Genomic DNA, 20,055 nt, shown 5'->3' on the forward strand with positions numbered 1-20,055 from the left:
GTAAATTGAAGAACAGTGATCCAAGAATCAATCCTTGCTCTATAACATACCAAATTTTTATCCTGTAAGTTTTCTGATTTTATGGCTGTTTACATCTTTCGGGGAGTCTTAAAGATCTTGAACTTTCTACCATTTTACACATCAGATGCGGAAACAAAAGGGGGGAAATGTTGGATTTGGGCAGGATAAGCTTACCAAGATAATGGCCTTCATAAAGATAACCAGAAAAAGATAAAAAGGTACTCACAGCTAACCAGCAGTCATAGAGGTTGGGTCTACAGACAGCACATCATACCGTTCCAATTCAACCATTTTAACCACTTAACCAGATCAAAATGAAGACTGGTGTCACTGTCATTCATCATACTTTAGGTTTCCCTACTTTAAATTCTTACGACTGAGTACTACTTCAATTTCTATTATATTTCAACATGTTGATCGTACATTCACTTTTACAGAGGAACTTATTAAAGATATGAAATTTCTGCTAGTTTGCCAGAAGGCACATGTGAGACTCGAGCTGAGATTTGACTTGTTTTCTTTTAACAATGTCTTTCTCTGCTCCACTCCATCGTGAAGCTGTATAACCGGTGATGAAACACACAAAAGTTGCACAGTATCGCAAAACAACCACAGAAACCTATAACTTCTTCAGAATTATGCTGCTTGTATTTCTTAATTCTTGTTGTAAATTAAGTCAAAGACATATTCGATAGAAAACTAAAAGTGAAGGGTGCTCATGCAGTCTATTGTTGATTTTTTTTTTTTTTTTTTTTAAGTTTATATCATGTGTAATTTTAGAGGAGCCCAAATTGTTTTTAAAAATTTTTTGTTAAAAGTGTCCAAAACAACTAGCCAACTATTTATCATGTAACTATTCTGTGGCTTTGTGGCATTCTGTGCAGAAAATGTTCTGTTTAACTTCCTGCTTTAGTGCATGAAATTTAGTGCATGTGACTCCTGCCTTGTGAAACCGTTGCCCTTCACCCCATTAATACAGTACTCACAACACATCACATCGCTGTTGAAAAAAATGGGGTTTTTTTTCAAGCTGGTGGATGGCAGATGCTTGACAATACCTCCTACCCCCATCAAAATATCTCTGACCAAAAACATGGTTGGAGGACAATGCATATCTCACATTTCCCACCTGTTAGACCTGTTATGAGGCTCCAACTGGAGTTCCTTCTGCTCGATACAGAGGAGAGCTGGTTGGGGAGGAGTGGCTGAGGAGGGACACTTTGTTTTTGTCCTGAAGCTTATGTGGCATCAGTGGCAGAAAATTTATTTATGAACACCACTATAAAAAATTTAAATCTGTTTACTTATTACCTCCACCAATAGAGTTGGAGGAGGTTATGTTATCGCCCCTGTTTGTTTGTTTGTTTGTTTGTTTGTTTGTTTGTTTGTTTGTTTGTTTGTTTGTTTGTTTGTTTTTGGACAGCCTGGAGCCCACAATTTTTCATATGTTGTTATGACATTTTTACTGCAAGTTCATATCCTGATAGAGAAGAACCAATTCAGTTTTCTAGGTCATAGGACAAAGGGCAAAGTCAGGAAAAAATCTTGGAAAATTAAAAAAAAACCCTGTCGTTAACAGTGAACGAATTTTCAAAAATTCATAACTCTGTCAAAAAAGATCAAATTTCTTTCACATTTGAGAGCGTTATGTAGGACGGTATCCTTTATCAACTGACAAAGTTTGATCCAAATCTGATCCAGATTACAGATTTTGTGGCCATTTAAATTTAACATTGAAAACCCCATTTGATGAATATTTTACATTACATCTTAATCAAACGTGCCTCAATCACTCTCATATTTGAAAGTGAGGTGTAGACTGGCACTCATCACCTGAAAAACTTTAATCTGGATTTGATCCAGATTGTGGATTTTGTGGACATTTGAATTTAATATTGAAAAGCCCATCTGGTGTACATTTTGCATTATATCTCAATCAAAAGTGCTTCATTCACTCTCATTTGTGACAATGAGGTGCAAACTGGAACCCTCAATGAATAGACTACGTTTATTCTGTGGATTTAGTAGATATTTGATTCTTTTTAACATTGAAAAGCCTTTTGATCTATATTTTGTCTTATATATTAGCTTATGAAAAGAAACGTCTAACAGGAATTTGACCATGAAGCTTTTTCCAAGGTAAAAAAAAAATTGTGGAATTAAGAATGACACCACTCATGTTTTCTCTCTGCAGTGTTCCTGGGAAGGCCACCACTTATGGTGCAGAAGCCTGTTTTGCCAGAAGAAGACCAGCACGCCCTGCAGATTCCTGTTCAGGGTCGTGTGGTGGAAGACGTTGCTGCATCACAGATCATATCAGGCTTCAATGAAAAGGACAAATTGCTGGATAAGGAGCAGATTCCTCTGCAGGTCAAAGGAGAACCAGACGTTCAGGTGGAGCAAACAGGTGTGGAGGAAGTGAAGCCAGAAGTCAACATGATGTCAGATGTTCCGGGGAGGTCAGTCATGGGGGCAAAGGTCAGAGCAGGAGGAGAGGTCAAAGACAAGTTGGAACCACAATTTGAAGAGGTAGAAGATAAAGTTGAGTCTGAGCTTCAAGTGGAGCCTGAAGTTCAAATCAATCCAGCACATTCAGAAATTAAAGCGAAACCTGAATCAGATGTTCAACAGGACCCATTTTTAAAGCACTTTTTCCCAAAAGGGAAGTTTGCAGCAGCAGAAAAAATGATAGGTAAATATTAAACTTTTTAAATATCTGCACACTGAAGCAAGAAATTAAAAACGCTTTGGGGGGGGGGGGTTGTCCCCTTGTAGCCAGCAGGGGGAGCTGTAATCCTGGTGTGGCACTGGAGGGGAAGTACTACCAGTTCTTCAAAGGACCAAAGAGGGTTGAGGATGCTGAGGTAACTCACACACACACAGCTCACAACCCCCACATGTTCCAAAATTTATAAAGTCACACATCTATCAGGAAACACGTTCATCGTCTTGGTTCCTTTGCAGTTCTTCTGCCAAAAAAATTTTCCTGGAGGCCACTTGGGTTCCATCACCAGCCAGCACATTCACAAGGAGGTGATGAGCATGATGATGCGGGAGAGCGGCACCCATACGCGCACGTGGGTTGGAGGACTGCGATATCTGAAGGTGAGCATGTTTGGATGATATCACTCATTATGATGGGCTGGCGTAGGCTTCTGATGATTGTAAGTGGAGGATGAATGTCATTAATCTGATGTCATGTGTCAGACCGGTCGATTTGTCTGGTTGGATGAATCTCACTGGGGTTATGCTGACTGGCTGTCAGAGGAACCCAACAACACAGCAGGCAAAGAGGACTGTGTGGAGCTGCTGGGCTACGGTACAAGTCATGTTATCTTTAAAACACACAGATCCTGACTTTTGCATTTAAATACATATGAATCTCCATCGCTGTGGATTTCATACCTCATGTTGTCTTACAGGAAATGGGAAATTCAACGATTTCACATGCTGGGAACCTCAAGCATTCATCTGCTCTTATCCAGTTTGATTCCACAGCAAGATTTGCTTTTATTTCTAGTTTGATGTCATATTTGTTGATTGATTTTTTTCTAATCTAATCTTGGGGGAAAAAAGAATCAGAAGAGCTTTTATTCACCAAGTATCCACAGAATACTAGAAATTTGATTTGCACTTTCTCTGTACGGCATGTAAAAATATACACTAAACACAGAATAACTCACAGCAATAAAATGAAATGAATGCAAGAAAATGTGCAAGAAAATAAAATGTGCAAATGAAATGTGCAAGAAAATAAAGTGTGCAATAAGAGAAAAAGAAAAAGGATGTGTGAGACAGATAACAGATTAACCTGTACATGAGAGAGATGAACTCATGAGTTTTCTGGCAGGTTAAGTTGTTCATCAGTGTGACGGCCTGTGGAAAGAAACTGGTCCTGTGTCTGGTTGTTTTGGCGTACAGAGTTCTGTAACATCGACCAGAGGGGAGGAGTTTAAACACTGTGTGTCCAGGGTGTGAGGGGTCTGCAGAGATGTTACCAGCTTGCTTCCGGGTCCTGGACTGGTATAAATCCCGGATGGAGGGCAGGCTGGCTCCAGTGATTTAAAAAAAGTAATTTGATCGTTCTGATTTAAAAATCAGACTTCTAAATATTGCTTTAAAACCTGAAGTATAATGTATGCAATGGTTTGGGTTTTTTTTTTTTAAACTATAAAATTCTGTAAATACATAATGGCATGTTGTTTATGTGAGAATCTGTTTGTCTGCACTAATAACTCAGAAACATTTGGAAATTAACTACAAATAGTGATCTGAATTACATGGAAGCGAAGCACTCCCACATCACTTAAAATAAATGAATAACTAAAACCTGATTAATTCTTAACTGCAAGTTGTGCTTCTCAGGAGAAATTCAACCCAATGTCACAGCAGTTCGTGATGGCATTACAAAAAGTTAAGTTATGGAGCACGAAATGTGGGGTGACACGGGGGGGGGGGGGTATGGTTAGGGAATGGGAGAGACTTACATTATGGTTATGATTAGAGTTAAGAGAAGGGGTAGGATTAGAAATTGTAAAACGAACAAAAAAAATGTGTCATGAAAATGTGACTCATTTTGTGACAGGGGCACGAAAAAAGCATGACACTGGCTTGAATCATATCTTTCCGGCAAACTTTCATATATCTTAAAACTCAAGAACTGTAAAACTCTCAAAATCAAAATTTTTATACATTAATACTGGAAGGTTAAAGCTTTGCGTGCCAAAAAAATCATGCATTTCCAACATTTATAAATGCTGTTTGTACTGAATTTTGGGTTTCGAGGAGGATATGTACCAGAAGGCCTGAAATGCTCACATCACCCACTAGATGGTGACAAAAGCTGCTCAAATGTGCGGCTAGGTCTCCACTGTTTATTCATTTGAGAAGTTACCTTTTGCTGAAAATAAGAATCAAAACTTACAGTTGTGTCCCTTTCCCTTCTGGGCAACATACATGTATCATGTTTTAATGTGAAATGTTTCATGTTTTACTGTGATAATCAGCATCACATTACAAAGTAATGTTTGTATCTTGTAATAACATGAAAACTATCACTTTAAAGCATGAGCAGTATTTTTTTTTTTTTTTTTTTTTACGGCTGTGACAGCACTACACTTCCAGATCTTCTTTTTGAACTGGATTCTAAAAATTACTTTAAATCCTTTATTACTGAAGATATACTGCAGATTTGTTAACATTTGGGTTTCCAGCCCTCATATTGTGTATCAAAATCATTCAAAAATGTCACACAAAACACAGTGTCAATGCAACTCCTCAATTTCTGGATCCAAATTCTGGAAAATCTTTATTTTTGTTTCTTTGTTGTAGTAATTTGTTGCAATGGGAGACATCTCCTTTTTTTAAATCGAAAAATGTCACTGACCGTGCCACATGGTCTAATTTTATAACAGCACTGCAGAAATGTAAACTGTTCCAAAAACAGGTGGATGTAGTTTGCATTCTGTTGTAAAATTTAAAAACAAACACTTGCTCCTAATTTCCATTATGCACGTGATGATAAAATTATTCCCTTCAACAATCCCAGACATGTCCAATAAGTACAGCCTATGGCAGTCCTTCCTAAACTCAAGAACACAGGGCCCCACTTTGAAATCTGTAAATGTTCTGGACCCCACCCAAACCTTTAATCACAGTTTTGATTGACACAAGACTAGTTATAGTATTTCCATATATACAAGGTCATATACAGTGAGGAAAATAAGTATTTGAACACCCTGTGATTTTGCAAGTTGTCCCACTTAGAAATCATGGAGGGGTCCGAAATTTTCATCTTACGTGCATGTCCACTGTGAGAGACATAATCTAAAAAAAAAAAAAAATCTGGAAATCACAATGTATGATTTTTTTTCATATAATTTATTTGTATGTTACTGCTGCAAATAAGTATTTGAACACCTGTGAAAATCATTGTTAATATTTGGTACAGTAGCCCTTGTTTGCAATTACAGAGGTCAAACGTTTTCTGTAGTTTACCAGGTTTTCACACACTGCAGCAGGGATTTTGGTCCACTCCTCCATACAGATCTTCTCCAAATCTTTCAGGTTTGGAGTTTCAGCTCCCTCCAAAGATTTTCTATTGAGTTCAGGTCTGGAGACTGGCCAGGCCACTCCAGGACCTTGAAATGCTTCTTACGGATCCCCTCCTTAGTTGCCCTGGCTGTGTGTTTGGGGTCATTGTCATGCTGGAAGACCCAGCCATGACCCATCTTCAATGCTCTTACTGAGGGAAGGAGGTTGTTTGCCAAAATCTCACAATACATGACCCCATCCATCCTCCCTTCAATACGGTGCAGTCGTCCTGTTCCCTTTGCAGAAGAGCACCCCCAGAGTATGATGTTTCCACCCCATGCTTCACGGTTGGGATGGCTTTCTTGGGGTTCTTCTCATCCTCTAAACATGGTAAGTGGCGTTGATTCCAAAAAGCTCTATTTTGGTCTCATCTGACCACATGACCTTCTCCCATGCCTCCTCTGGATCATCCAGATGGTCACTGGTGAACTTCAAACGGGCCTGGACATGTGCTGGCTTGAGCAGGGGGACCTTGCTGCCCTGCAGGATTTTAAACCATGACAGCATCATGTGTTACTAATGTAATCTTTGTGACTGTGGTCCCAACTCTCTTCAGGTCATTGACCAGGTCCTCCTGTGTAGTTCTGAGCTTTCTCAGAATCATCCTTAACCCACAAAGTGAGATCTTGCATGGAATCCCAGACTGAGGGAGACTGACAGTCATCTTGTGTTTCTTCCACTTTCTAATAAATAATCATAACAGTTGTTGTCTTCTACCAAGCTGCTTGCCTGTTGTCCTGTAGTCCATCCCAGCCTTGTGCAGGTCTACAGTTTTGTCCCTGGTGTCCTTAGACAGCTCTTTGGTCTTGCTATGGTGGACAGGTTGGAGTGTGATTGATTATTGAGTGTGTGAAGAGGTGTCTTTTATACAGGTAACAAGTTCAAACAGGTGCAATTAATACAGGTAAAGAGTGCAGAATAAGAGGGCTTCTTAAAGAAACATTAACAGGTCTGTGTGAGCCAGAATTCTTGCTGGTTGGTAGGGGATCAAATACTTTTTTGCAGCAGTAACATACAAATAAATTATTTAAAAAATCATACATTGTGATTTCCAGATTTTGTTTTTTTTAGTTTATGTCTCTCACAGTGGACATGCACCTAAAATGAAAATTTCAGACCCCTCCATGATTTCTAAGTGGGAGAACTTGCAAAATTGCAGGGTGTTCAAATACTTATTTTCCTCACTGTAAATGAAGAGTAACACATAATTTAAATCCCAGGCCTTTGTTTTATTGAGTCTGATTACATTTTTAAAATAATCAAAAATGTTTTTAGCAATTTTATACTTTGTTACAAAATTCTCATGGCCCTCCTGCAGTACCTTCACAGCCCATCAGGGGGCGGCCGCACACCTGCAGTACATTTGCAGCCGGCCAGGGGGCCACAGCCCACACTTTGGGAATGACTGACATATATAAGCAATAACAAACTTGCCATACATATTGATCTGGTGTATCAACGCTAAGACGTGCCCTTTTAAATTGAAGACTTCCAACATGATGGAATTCATGTTAAACTGTAGGAGATGAACTCATTCATTTGTGTATCTTTATACTCATCCATTCATTGCATTTCAGAGGACATGTGCCTCGGCTTTTTCCGGGGGCTTGGAAATTCTCTGGGCTCTGAGCTGTCAGTTTTGTCTACAGCGAGAGGCCCCTTTTTTAGTGCCATCATCACTCTGTGGCCTGCGTCCGACCTGCAGCCCATCCAGGATCCAAATACAGACATCGTCACCTTATCTGACCCAGGAGGTCCGGGCAGTCTGGATGATTTTGCAGGATCAGAGCAGAGCCGATGATCCTGCAAAGACAGCGATTTGTTCTGAGGCCAAAAAAAGAAAAACTTTCAGAGTAGTTATCCACTCATACAGAGCAGCACACGTCTACGTGCCCTGTCATCGGCTGGTATCTGGAAGCACAGCATTCCACTCTTCACCTACCCTTCAAAATTAAAGGAGCTTAGCACCCATTAACTGATGGATTCGCTCGGTTGCTAAAGCCTGCTGGGACTCATGTTGGTGCCGTGTGTGAGACTGTGACTCATTTTCCACTGGCCGACACGACCTTTTTGTGACCTTTGGACACTGAGGTGAGGATTACCAACTATAAGGTGACGACGGTCAGCTCTTTATTCGTCTATCTTAATTGCCAGCTGCTCAACACCACCATCATCAAACACACTCATTCATGCTTAGTGTACATACCACATGTATGACAAGAAAGAGAGAAAGAGAGAGAGAGGAAAAAAAAAACAGTGTGTGACCCGGACACACACACGAGTGCCAAGACTCATTGTTCCCGTACTTAGAAAAGTGACTTTTGCTGGATTTAGGAGCTCATGAATAACTGAATACACCTTGTTGGCACGTTGCGGCACATTCTTATAGTGATGATAAAAATCACGTGTACATTTTGGCGGATTATTACTGTTGAGATTCTGCTGTGATGTTGTGATGGAAACAGTAACGCTGCCACTCATTATTATTAGAGAGGAGAGCCGCTGTTCCTCATCTGTCATTTCAGGTCATTTTGGAACTTCATGTGGCACAGCCAGCTGTTCACCCGAGTCTCTTTCTGTGGGTCTTCATGCACAGAGGATGTAAATTTTCCTTTAAAAGACTTGTGAACCCCGCTGCACCATCTGTCAGTCATGGATTTACAGGCTGGACTGTGTCTGTTGTACCAAATTAGACTGTAAACACTGATTTTACTGCAGTCTGCTACAACACAACACATGCCACTATTAATCCATGTGCTTTGCACAAACTGTGTATGTACCAGATAAACCCTCCATGACATCACCCATAGGTTTTCTGAAGAGCAGATTTGAAGTTCAAAAAGTGCGGCCATACAGTGCATCCGGAAAGTATTCACAGCGTGACACTTTTTTCACATTTTGTTATGTTACACCCTTATTCCAAACTAGAGGTTTACATTCTACTCACAACACCCCATAATGACAATGTGAAATTTTTTTTTTTTTTGCAAATTTGTTTAAAATAATAATAATTAAAAAAAAAAACTAAAAAATCACGTCTACATAAGTATTCACAACTCTTTGTTGATGCACCCTTGGCAGCATTACAACAATTTTTAATAAATTTACAAAAATTTGTAAAAGCTTTTTTACATTGTCATTATGGGGTATTGTGTGTAGAATTTTGAGGGGAAAAAAATTATTTCATTAATTTTGGAATAAAGCAGATAAAATGTGGAAAATGTGAAGCCCTGTGAATACTTTCAGGATGCACTGTAGGCTGCCATGTTGCTAGGTAGTACTTAATCCGAGTAATCCTGGACAAACCATAAATGGGTAATGAGGTGGAGCATGGGCAAGACTGTGTGACCTGAACGGGATGAATAAAGTCAGAACCCACACCCATCTCAGAGTTATCAAGTTATCAGCCACTCCCATGGCTCAGGAGTTTTATTAACGCATACTTTTTGTTTTCATAATGGATGGATTGGGGTGTGAGTATGAAGAATTATAACTGACATATTGCCTCAGTAACTGAGGAGTAACAGTGGAACTAATGTCACAATGGTACAAATGTAGGTAACCAACTGGCCCAGCCAGTGATGTTTTACTGTCAGGACCCCTGTGGTGTAAGGAGTTACCCCTCACTCACACTGCCTCCAGTGTTACTGTTGTGGGGTACGGATGTGGATCCCATAGAGAATCCAAGTCATTAAAAAGATACAAACCTCTCTCAGTGGCCACGGAGCTCTGCGGCTGCGGTTACTGAGACCATGCGACGCTGCGGATTCTTCCACAAGAAGTCTATCCTTGCAAGCTGCCAGAGCGCTCCACATCAAAACAGTAAGTGTTTCCATGTCCACTCATGTACAGTATACGTTATTTCCTTTAACACGGGGTCAAAGGTTAGTGGCAGAGCACCAGTTGGCTCATTTCCAACAATGGACAACAAAAGACTGATCCATGAGGTTGAGAACCACACCTTGCACATCCAAAAGCGGTATTTGTTTACAAGGCACTTCCTCATTATTGGCCTTGATATCGCGAGAAGCAACGTGAACCTATGTGAACTTCTGCTCTCGCGAGCGGAGTCTCTAGATCTGTTGCCGGAGTTGGCCGCAGCTCCACACAGCAGACAGGAGGGCGGTGTGAGTGGCCCGCTACGGCGCTTGCCGAGCCCGCAGACTCTGTAAGCGTATCGGAAGCAGTGAGAGCGAAGTCTTAGTTATTGAGATGTTGCTAAACACAGAACAGGTTGATAGAATAGAATAGAATAGAATAGAATAATTCTTTATTGTCCACCGATGTGGAAAATTGTCTTTGGCTCACCAGAACAAAAAAGACAAAAAAAAAAAAACAGTCATAAAACATTCATACAAACACACAAATAAAACAAAAATAAGATACATAAAATACATGGAAGTAAAAGAAGAAATAGAATAAGACCTAGTAAGATAAATAAAACGTACAGTAAGATCTAATAAAATCAAATAAAACAGAAGTAAAGCAGTTCAGGTTTAATTTGTGGAGTGGTCACTTTTTCGAGTTCATTATGGTGACGGCATTTGGTATAAAAGATTTTTTGAAAGAACCTTTGGCCAGAGGAGCTCTGTAGCGCCTCCCAGACTTCAAGAGCTCAAACTGACAGGACAGAGGATGAGAGCTGTCTGCCAGGACTCTCTCAGCTTTCCTCCTCATCCTGTCAGTGTAAATGTGGGCCAGAGTCTTCTGGGGTTTTCCCACAATTTTCCCCGCCATTTTTACAATTCTATTTAATTTGTCCTTACATTTACAACTCAAGTGACCAAACCAAACACAAAGATGAAATGTTAAAATACTCTCAATATGTGCAGAATACACAAGCTCTAAAATCTGCGGATTAACACCAAGACAACTCAATCCTCTGAGAAGACTGAGTCGCTGTGAACATTTCTTAAAGATAAAATCAGTGTTTTCAAAGAAGCTCAAGTGACTATCAAGAACTGTACCAAGATATTTAAAAGTTTCAACCGTTTCAACAAGTTGGCCATCGAGTGAAACTGGCTGCACGGTCAGTTCTTGCTTTGTGTGAAAAACAAGCTCCTTTGTCTTAGACACATTGATTTCCAGCTGATTTCTTCATCTGATTGATTTCATGGGGTTAAAAAGTTTTAACTGCTGCAACAAACTAATAAAAGTTCTATACTATGTGGTCAAACTTGTCAGGTTCTTTGGCATTTCATTTCTATTCTTAAGACATAATTATTTTGGCATTCAGTGAACTGTCTGAAATAAATGTCTCATTTATTATTCTATCTACTATTTCTTTTGGGGGCGTTTTCTTGACTTTCAAAGGAAGGTTTAACGAAACGTTACGCACATAATCACTAACTTCCCCTGCCTTGTTAGCAACTGAAATATTTAAATCACTAATGTGGTGACAAACAAAAATAGAAACCTGTAGCATGCATGTGCACATGCAAGGTGTTGTCGGGACATAATTCACTAAATCATGAGCACGCTTGAGGTTAAACCTGTTCACATGTAAATGTCAGCCACTTATAATTACATTGTGTTTCCTGGCTTACACATGTTGATGAAACACACCTGCATGTTTTAAACCTGTTTGTATGTAAATGTCCACCACTCAAGGTTACACTGCGCTCCTCGCCTGGCATGTTAATGAACCATGGTGCACATCTGTTTTCCTGATGTTCTATTCATTGTTTCCAATAATGTGTATGCAAACTTTGATCACTCACTGCATTGTGCCAAGCACAGACAACCGTCTGCACTTGTTGTTCATGTAATCAACCGGCCCAGCCCTTTGTGTTTTGCTGCCAAGCCCCCTGCGAGGTATGAAGCCGGACTGAGCCTTATATAAGTTTATGTGCCTGGAAATTTTTCAGTTTTCTACTTTTGTGTGAATAAAGGGCACGTCATGCGTGTGAGACTCATTTCATTCAACTCAATTTCTATAAACCTGAGTACACAGATTTGTCAGCAAGTGTTTGCACTAATGTAGTTGTTGGCAGGGGATTGTGGGAAATTTACCCCAGAGGTTATAAATGATATTCTCGGGGGCAGGGGGGGATGCTGCTGGATTTGCATTTAAAGCTGCAATAATCCTGTGGATGTACAAGCCTGACTAATGCACCCAAAATATTTTTTGTAAACACAAATATGCAAGCAGGCTACAAGCCCTCATGGGAGGTGGTCTATGCAGAGAGATTACCAGGGAGGGGTTATGATTATGAATCTTTGTCAGACATTATACATCAGTTTCCCAGCCTCAGAGACCCCTGTCGGGTTCATGGGTGATTCCAATACGATGCTGCTTCTATAAACTCAAGAACACAGCAGAAACGTGCAGACTTGACCTCACAAAGGAAACCAGGTGCTGCTACACTCAGGTATGTCTCACATAATCTCACTGCTTAGTATTCATTGCTTTACAAAACAGATTTTTTTTGTGTGTGTGTGTCAGAAAAGAAGAAAAGTATGGAAATTTGTGCACCTATTTATTATGTTACCAAATATTTTGTGTCATATGAAATGACACCACACCCTGTACGTGCTGTCGGGTAGATGGAAGAGATGGAAAGAGAAAAGTGATGTAGCTGTAGCTTGACCTCAGGGTTTAAACAGTTGTTTCTGGCCTCAACACCAGAGTCCAATGTCAGCCAAAGGGACAGATCAACTAAATGTAGCTCGATTATGAAAGCACGCCAACACGTATGGACCTAAAATAAAACACAAACATACAAGTCATTTAACAAGCATTCCAACAATAAACACAATTCTTTTCTAAAGAAAAGAGGGAAACAATGCAATGAGAGTGCCGTGCTGATAAAGACACGCAGCGCGTTGACACCGGCCGGCTGTCCGTGTGACTTCAGTGTCAGATGTTGAGCAGAAATTCCCATGGATGCAAATAGTGCAGTAAATTCAGTTCATTACTAAGATTATTTTCATATACTGTAATAATCCTCTATAGTTTTTAATATATTGACATACATTTGATGCAATTTTGCATTTGATTTTAACCTTCTAAAGTAATGCACTAGTGTTCTCTTATAACTATGTAATTATGATGGGATTCTCAAGTGTTGTTTTTCAGCACAACTTCTGCTATCCAGTAATATATAGGTTTTGATGCAGACATGATGCGCCTCAAAACTGTTCTTTTTTTTGGGGGGGGGGGGGGGGGTCACTGGTCCTAAATGCTTTATATTATTTGATGGTGTACATTACAAACCAAAATGAATTTAAAGTTCACAAATAAAGGGAAGGTGATGGTCTAGTGGTTAAGGCGTTGGGCTTGAGACCAGGAGATACTTGGTTCAAATCCCAGCCTGACTGGAAAATCACTAAGGGCCCTTGGGCAAGGTCTTTAATCCCCTATTGCTCCTGGTGTGTAGTGAGCGCCTTGTATGGCCTTGTATATATTCACCCCTGACATCGGGGTGAATGTGAGGCATTATTTATAAAGCGCTTTGAGCATCTGATGCAGATAGAAAAGCACTATATAAATGCAGTCCATTTACCATTTTAAATGTAATACTTTCAAATAGCCAACAAACCAGATCCAGTTTTTTTTTTTTAATTTACAAAAATAACAATAATCATCTTTAATTGTACTGTTGTCTATAAACCTGTTGAATTAAAAATCAACCAAAAAATGGTAATTCACCATAATTAAATGTTTTTTTTTAATTGTCAAACTTTTGTAATATTACTTAACCTACTTTAGTGCAACATATAGCCTACCATAAATGTGAAAATAACTTCAACATGCTCTCCTTAATATTAGGACTGGGACTAGTCGACCCTAGGACTAGTGGGAAGTTCCTGTTTTGGAGTGTCAATGTAATTACACAGTGGCAGTCACAGTTCAGCTAACAGCTAAATAGCAAAGCTAATGTTTACACTAGCAGTTCTAGTTTTTCCGCTAAACCATTAGCATTCTGGTTAACTTCCACCAAATTTAGTTCCGTTAAAAAAAAAAAAAAAAAAATTACAACAGTCAAAAAGCAATTATTTGATATGTATATTGTTAACATTTCTTATTTGGTTAATAATTACTGTGAATAAATTAGCCACACCAAAGCCAAAGTCTAAATTCATGTAATAAAAGTTGGTGGTAGCTCCAGCTAAATGTTTTAGCAGTCTATCATTTAGCGGTTATCAAAGCTAACTTTTAGGTTAGCTGTGCCCTCTACTGCGCTATTACTAGAGTCCCTCCTGTTTTGTACATTCACACACAATTGAAAATTGATGTAATTAAAGCAAAGAAACAGATGAAAATAAGCAAATGTTCTGTAAAGTTGCATTTCCCCCCCCCAGTAATAATTAGGAGCTGTCTACTTTTTCAGCCGGCTAGCAAACATGTATGTATAGTAATAAAAGTACCAGAATAAAGAATAAACCGTCATGTGGTATTATGGCCAGTATTTAAAACAATATTTGGAGAAAATGTCTAAAAAGATATTATTTGTTAAGAACAAAAAAGGAAAAAAATATGCAAACTAGAAACACTCGGAGAGCGCAAACCTCCATCAAGGCCATAGGGTCACTGACGTCACATGGAATACCCTTTGGCAAAGAGACTTATTCCACGTCGTTTCACGCATCTACCGTCATGTTTCAGATTCAGTGGTTAAACCCTTAGATCTTCAGCAAATGTATTTATAAAGAGAAACTGCATGAACTACACAAGTTTTTTTTTTAATTTTCTAATAACAGGTTTATTCAATGAGGAGAACCAAATGCTAAATTATTGTTGTGTCGTAACTTAATTTTTGTTCAGCCTTTGTGACACATCTTCATGAAGTTAGATGCAAAGATGTTGAAATTGGCCCTATGCTGCAATGATAAAGAATCCTTAAAAAAATTACTGGATCCGGATCGTGTTCCAGATCATTACCAAAATTTTATGACTTCTAAAATAGGCCAAGATACACCCCTGGTAAAAATTTCATTGAACTCCATTGAAGATTTTTTGAGTAACCCTGCTAACAACCAACCAACGAACCAACAAACAAACAGATGCAACCGAAAACATAACCTCCTTGGCGGAGGTAATAAACAAAAAAAGATCAAATTTCTTACAACAGTTAGACCTCATGGAGAAACTGTCCAAGATTAGTCAAGCAGTCTGACAGAAGCAAGAGCCTTGGAAAGACCAGAACCAAGATGGGATCACGTGGGTGGATCAGGAACCCACAGATCAAGGTAACTTTAGCAGTTACATATGTGTTCATGCTTGCTCTGCAATATTTTCACTCATTGTTTATGGCCCAAGCAGAGGGTCACCCCTTTGAGTTTGTTCTGCTTGAGGTTTCTTCCTCAGAGGGAGTTTTTCCTTACCACTGTCACTTGTGTGCTTGCTCTAGGGGTTAGTAAGGATAGACCTTACTTGTGTGAAGCACCTTGAGGCAACTTTGTTGTGATTTGGCGCTACATAAATGAAAATAAATTGAAATTGAAAATTGTTTTATACTTGTGTAAAAAGTTAAATCCTTCTGATTTTATACATCAACGATCAATGCTGCAGGACTGAAACCAGAATCCTCATGTAACATTCTTTTGTTCAGCGCTCACAGATAGGAAAGTGATAGCAGGCGAGGCGATGGACAGGAAGAACGTCTGGGAGCCCAGCTTTTACTACGCACTGGGAAACGAGTCCTTCTACTTTGCCAGTAGTGAAATCAGCATCCAAGAGTCTTTGGACACTTATGGTGCTGTGACCTGTCCCGGAGTAAGCACTGCTGTGATTGTAAAAGAACATTCACCATCTTGTTGTAGCTGTAAAAATGACCGATGTGTTGCAGGCCGTAGCTTTGTGCCAGTTCTTGGAGAATAACCAACAACAAATGAATCTGATGGACAAAACTGTGTTAGAGATCGGAGCTGGGACTGGCTTGCTCTCCATTGTGGCCAGTTTATTGGGTAAGTCATTTCAGTCGTCTACTACAGAACAGGGTCAGAATACAGAACTGGACCAGTTTTGGAATCCAAAAGGCACATTCCCATTAGGTTCAACACATCAAAGGCAATCAAGTCATCGGAATCAGCGGTGGTTGAGTAACTGCGTTTCAATACAATTTGTAGCTATCTGATAATTTCACATATGAAATAATCTGATAATGACAGTGGCTTGCAAAAGTATTCAGCCCCTTGGTATTTCACGCATTTTAATTTGTTTATGGCGTTTCAAATACGAAAAGTAAATCAGGCTTCTCAATATAAAAATTTCTAAAAATGATCTTCCTTAGACTCAAAGTGAAAGTAAACCTCTACAACTTGATATAAATTAATTAAAAATATAAAAGCCAAGATGATGGGTTGCATAAGTAATCAGCCCCTTTAGTATAATACCTGTAAATAATCAGTTTAATTGCCAGTTTTCTTCAGACAAGTCAGTAGATGGATACATGAACATTTCTAAGTCACTGAATATGTCTTGAACTTTATTTACATCAGTTATGAAGAAATACAAACAGTATGGCACTGTATGGTAAGTCTGTGTGGAGTAGACAGTTCTCAAAAACTGAGTGACTGTGCAAGAAGAAGAACAGTGAGGAAAACCACCAAGACACCCAGACAACCCACAAAACGTTTTAGGGTTTTGTGGCTGTGTTTGAAGAAATGGTATCTCCAGTTATAGAGCTTCATGATGAAGTGGTATAGATGAGGGTCTTCTTTCACTAAAACATCAAATCTAGGCTTGCATCTCAGATGTACCTTCTGGCATATTGTAGGTGAACTTTCAAGTCTTCTTTTTAAGAAAATCCTCATCTGCTCCACTTCATCATGAAGCTGTATAACTGGGGATATAAAATCCAAAACTTGCACTGTGCATAATTTCTCCAATCACAGCCACAGAAGATTATAACTTCTTCTGGGTTGTCTGGGTGTCTTGGTGGTTTTCCTCACTCTTCTGCTTCTTGCACAATCACTCAGTTTTTGAGAACTGTCTACTCTACACAAGACTTACCATAGAGTGTCATACTGTTTGTATTTCTTCATAACTGATGTAAATAAAGTTCAAGACATATTCAGTGACTTGGAAATGTTCATGTATCCATCCCCTGACTTGTCTGAAGAAAACTGGCAATTAAACTGAATATTTACAGGTATTATAACAAAGGGGCTCATTACTTATGCAACCCATCATCTTGGCTTTTATATTTTTAATTAATTTATGTCAGGATGTAGAGATTTACTTTCAGTTTGAGTTTAAGGAAGATCATTTTAGAAATTTTTATATTGAGAAGCCTGGTTTACCTTTTGTATTTGAAATGTCATAAACAAATTAAAATGTGTGAAATAACAAGGGGCTGAATAATTTTGCAAGTATATACTTGCAAATACTTGCAATATTTGCACCACAGTGCAAATACTTTTTGCACTGTGGATGTACAGCGACAGAAGTAGATTGGTCACTTTTTCCCCCAGGCCTGTTGTGATCTTTATTTCACTTTATTTTTTTCTGAGGTTGCACAGGAGACAACAATAAAAAGGGAATCATAACGATGAGGAAAATCCCAAATGTGTCTGCCAGTATCTTGATGTATATGAGCTATTGTGCAAGGATGGTCTGTTTGGTCCAACTCCCAAGTGCAGGCTGTCAAATCCAATATGTCTGCAGTGGATTATCTGACCTGGTTACTAGTTACTGTACCAACAACTTTGTTTGGATGAAATATTCTAACACTGCAAGATCAATACAATCACACCCTGTATATATCCTATCTCTACTTCAGCCACATTACTGTTTTGCACATTTTCCAGGTGCGCGGGTGACAGCTACTGACCTGCCAGACATCTTGCCAAATCTGACCTACAATCTTTTGAGGAACACCAAGGGACGCTGTCGCTACACACCTCAGGTGGCTGCCCTTACCTGGGGTCAGAACCTGGATCGAGACTTCCCCTACGCTGCATATCACTATGATTACATCTTTGCAGCTGATGTGGTCTATCACCACAACAATCTAAAGGAACTGCTGGCAACAATGCATCACTTCTGCCGATCAGGAAGTCAAACTACGCTGCTGTGGGCCAATAAGATTCGTTTCCCGTCAGACCTGCAGTTCACAGAATGCTTCATGAACAGCTTTAATGCCATGCTGGTGACGGATCTGCCACAGCAGCAGATGAGGATATACAAAGCCACGGCGAAGGAGTGACTGAGCTAAAAGAAGAAATAACAATGGACCTCCTGGAAGAACAACTTGCACCAACAGATTCTTTCATAAATGGTGTGTACGAGTGATTTAAGAGAACATCCTGGATTCACCAATTAGAGTTTTGACAGTGGTCCAGGCCCATAGTTTGTCTGCTGCTTTCAAGCCGAAATTTTCAGTAAGTGATTATTTTGAAACAGTTTTAATTTGAAATTCCTAAATAACTCTCATCATTATTAAGTTGACATCATCCTGTGTAACTCCACAATTTGAAATGTGGTATGATTCTAAATGTGTTCGTGCAGCCCAGCAGCATCATTAGTTTAATATGCTACAAGATATTCCACAGTCCAAGTAAATCAAGTCTGGGAGCACTGGTGCTGCATGTTGATGCATCCACTGCACCACCCCAGCTCCTGGATGGCAACCACACAGGCAGTCCATTCCCATTTCTTGAAAGTGACCATCTACCTCCCACAACCAGGTGGAATGTGAGAGTCCCCTCAACCTTCTCCAGCTGCTGGGCTTCTCAACATACTGGATCAGGCACAGAGAAACATGCCACATGGAGTTTGATGATGGTATGTGTACCATCGTCAAACTCCATAGTCCCACACGGAAAAATATGCAAAATTCCCTCCAGGTGCTCCTCATGGGTAAGACCCTGCCGCTGGCGGGGGTTGTTCAGTCAAGCTAGTGTTGAAACTTTAAATCACTTGTGGCACATTATATTAAGTTCATCTACGTGGTGGAGACTTACCGCTGACCCTCTGCTGTGGCAGTGATAGCCTCATTGTGGCAAGATGTCTTTTATTTTATTGTAATTTCAAACAATACTTCTTTATTTCAGCGATGGAAATGTCCTCATTATTTTTTCCCTATTTGCTGGCTTTAGCAGATTCATTAATCCCACAGTTTTCTGTGCACATCTGATAGGAGGAGAAAAAAAATCCTATGTATTCCTCATTCCATTGTCCTGACTGGGCACTTTTGACATATGTGGGCAGAGTGCAGAGTGTTATTTATGGTAGGACACTCTACTCGCACACTGACTTACAGGTGGAATTTAGGAGGTTCACGTTTGTAATTTAAGCAATTCTTTGGATTTATGAGCGTTTGATTATTGTGATTTTGCACACTAATTCAAGAGTAAAAAAGATACAAGAAATCTGAAAGATGTTTATGAAAATGTTCTTGCATGAGACGTGATGTTTTGCAGAAGCATCAGCAAGAAGATTCCCTGAATAAAGTAAAGCTGAATTATATGATGTTAAAGAAATGTAAGGGCATTTACCATTCGCCAAAACTGGGATATTCCATTTTTATGAAACTGATATAGATGGATAAAATCCTGTTTTGATCTTTTTAATGTGACATTCCGATAGACTGGCATCCTGTCCAGGGTGTGCCCCGCCTCACGCCCTATGACTGATCCAGCCCCCGTGGAGTAAAACTGGAGTACAAAGCAAGTACAAAAAAAAAAAAAGATGGATTTCTGGGGACTAACTACAAATAACTCCAACTTCTATCTCAACTGCTTATTTTATTTCATACATCTAATAGTTTTGAATTGTTCAACTTGCTTTGCTGTAAACATTTCTGTTATATTCACATTGGTCTCATAAAATTGAACTTACACCTTTATCAAAAGTGCTTTGGTCTTGGCTTTTTGTACAAGGAATCAATTATTAACCATGAAAGAAACGTGTGAACACATTCTGACAAAATGTAGCAGCTCTGGTTTCTCACAAGTTTCTGTGATCCAACAGCAGTGATTACTTATAAAGAAATA

At 39.4% G+C, this 20,055-nt stretch overlaps 2 protein-coding genes across 3 annotated transcripts; both read left to right on the forward strand.

The window, feature by feature from the left end:
* The first annotated feature begins 2,680 nt into the window (after nt 1-2,680).
* Nucleotides 2,681-3,590, forward strand: LOC117524868 (lectin-like). Of its 2 annotated transcripts, none has more exons than XM_034186683.1 (5): nt 2,681-2,713; nt 2,797-2,885; nt 2,986-3,126; nt 3,229-3,340; nt 3,444-3,590. In XM_034186683.1, the coding sequence occupies exons 1-5, from the start codon at nt 2,707-2,709 to the stop codon at nt 3,509-3,511; spliced, it is 417 nt and encodes a 138-aa protein (XP_034042574.1). In that variant the 5' UTR covers nt 2,681-2,706; the 3' UTR covers nt 3,512-3,590. The 2 variants fall into 2 exon arrangements, with proteins under 2 accessions (XP_034042574.1, XP_034042575.1); XM_034186684.1 differs by having other exon boundaries at nt 3,229-3,334.
* Nucleotides 3,591-7,696: 4,106 nt separating this feature from the next.
* Nucleotides 7,697-18,266, forward strand: LOC117525339 (protein-lysine methyltransferase METTL21E-like). The gene is made up of 5 exons (XM_034187177.1): nt 7,697-7,868; nt 15,256-15,306; nt 15,678-15,832; nt 15,906-16,023; nt 17,869-18,266. The coding sequence occupies exons 1-5, from the start codon at nt 7,697-7,699 to the stop codon at nt 18,264-18,266; spliced, it is 894 nt and encodes a 297-aa protein (XP_034043068.1).
* Nucleotides 18,267-20,055: the final 1,789 nt, after the last annotated feature.

Source organism: Thalassophryne amazonica, chromosome 14, assembly GCF_902500255.1.
Source record: "Thalassophryne amazonica chromosome 14, fThaAma1.1, whole genome shotgun sequence".
In the NCBI taxonomy this organism is placed as follows: Eukaryota; Metazoa; Chordata; class Actinopteri; order Batrachoidiformes; family Batrachoididae; genus Thalassophryne; species Thalassophryne amazonica.

What these genes read in the sequence shown, in the direction of transcription:
- LOC117524868 (XM_034186683.1), top strand. An exon ending in AGAGGGTTGAGGATGCTGAG is followed by an intron (nt 2,886 to 2,985) that starts GTAACTCACACA and finishes GTTCCTTTGCAG; the next exon opens with TTCTTCTGCCAAAAAAATTT. An exon ending in GAGGACTGCGATATCTGAAG is followed by an intron (nt 3,127 to 3,228) that starts GTGAGCATGTTT and finishes GTCATGTGTCAG; the next exon opens with ACCGGTCGATTTGTCTGGTT.
- LOC117525339 (XM_034187177.1), top strand. Translation starts at nt 7,697, where the DNA reads ATGTGCCTCGGCTTTTTCCGGGGGCTTGGAAATTCTCTGGGCTCTGAG. An exon ending in CACCTTATCTGACCCAGGAG is followed by an intron (nt 7,869 to 15,255) that starts GTCCGGGCAGTC and finishes AGCCTTGGAAAG; the next exon opens with ACCAGAACCAAGATGGGATC. An exon ending in CATTGTGGCCAGTTTATTGG is followed by an intron (nt 16,024 to 17,868) that starts GTAAGTCATTTC and finishes CACATTTTCCAG; the next exon opens with GTGCGCGGGTGACAGCTACT.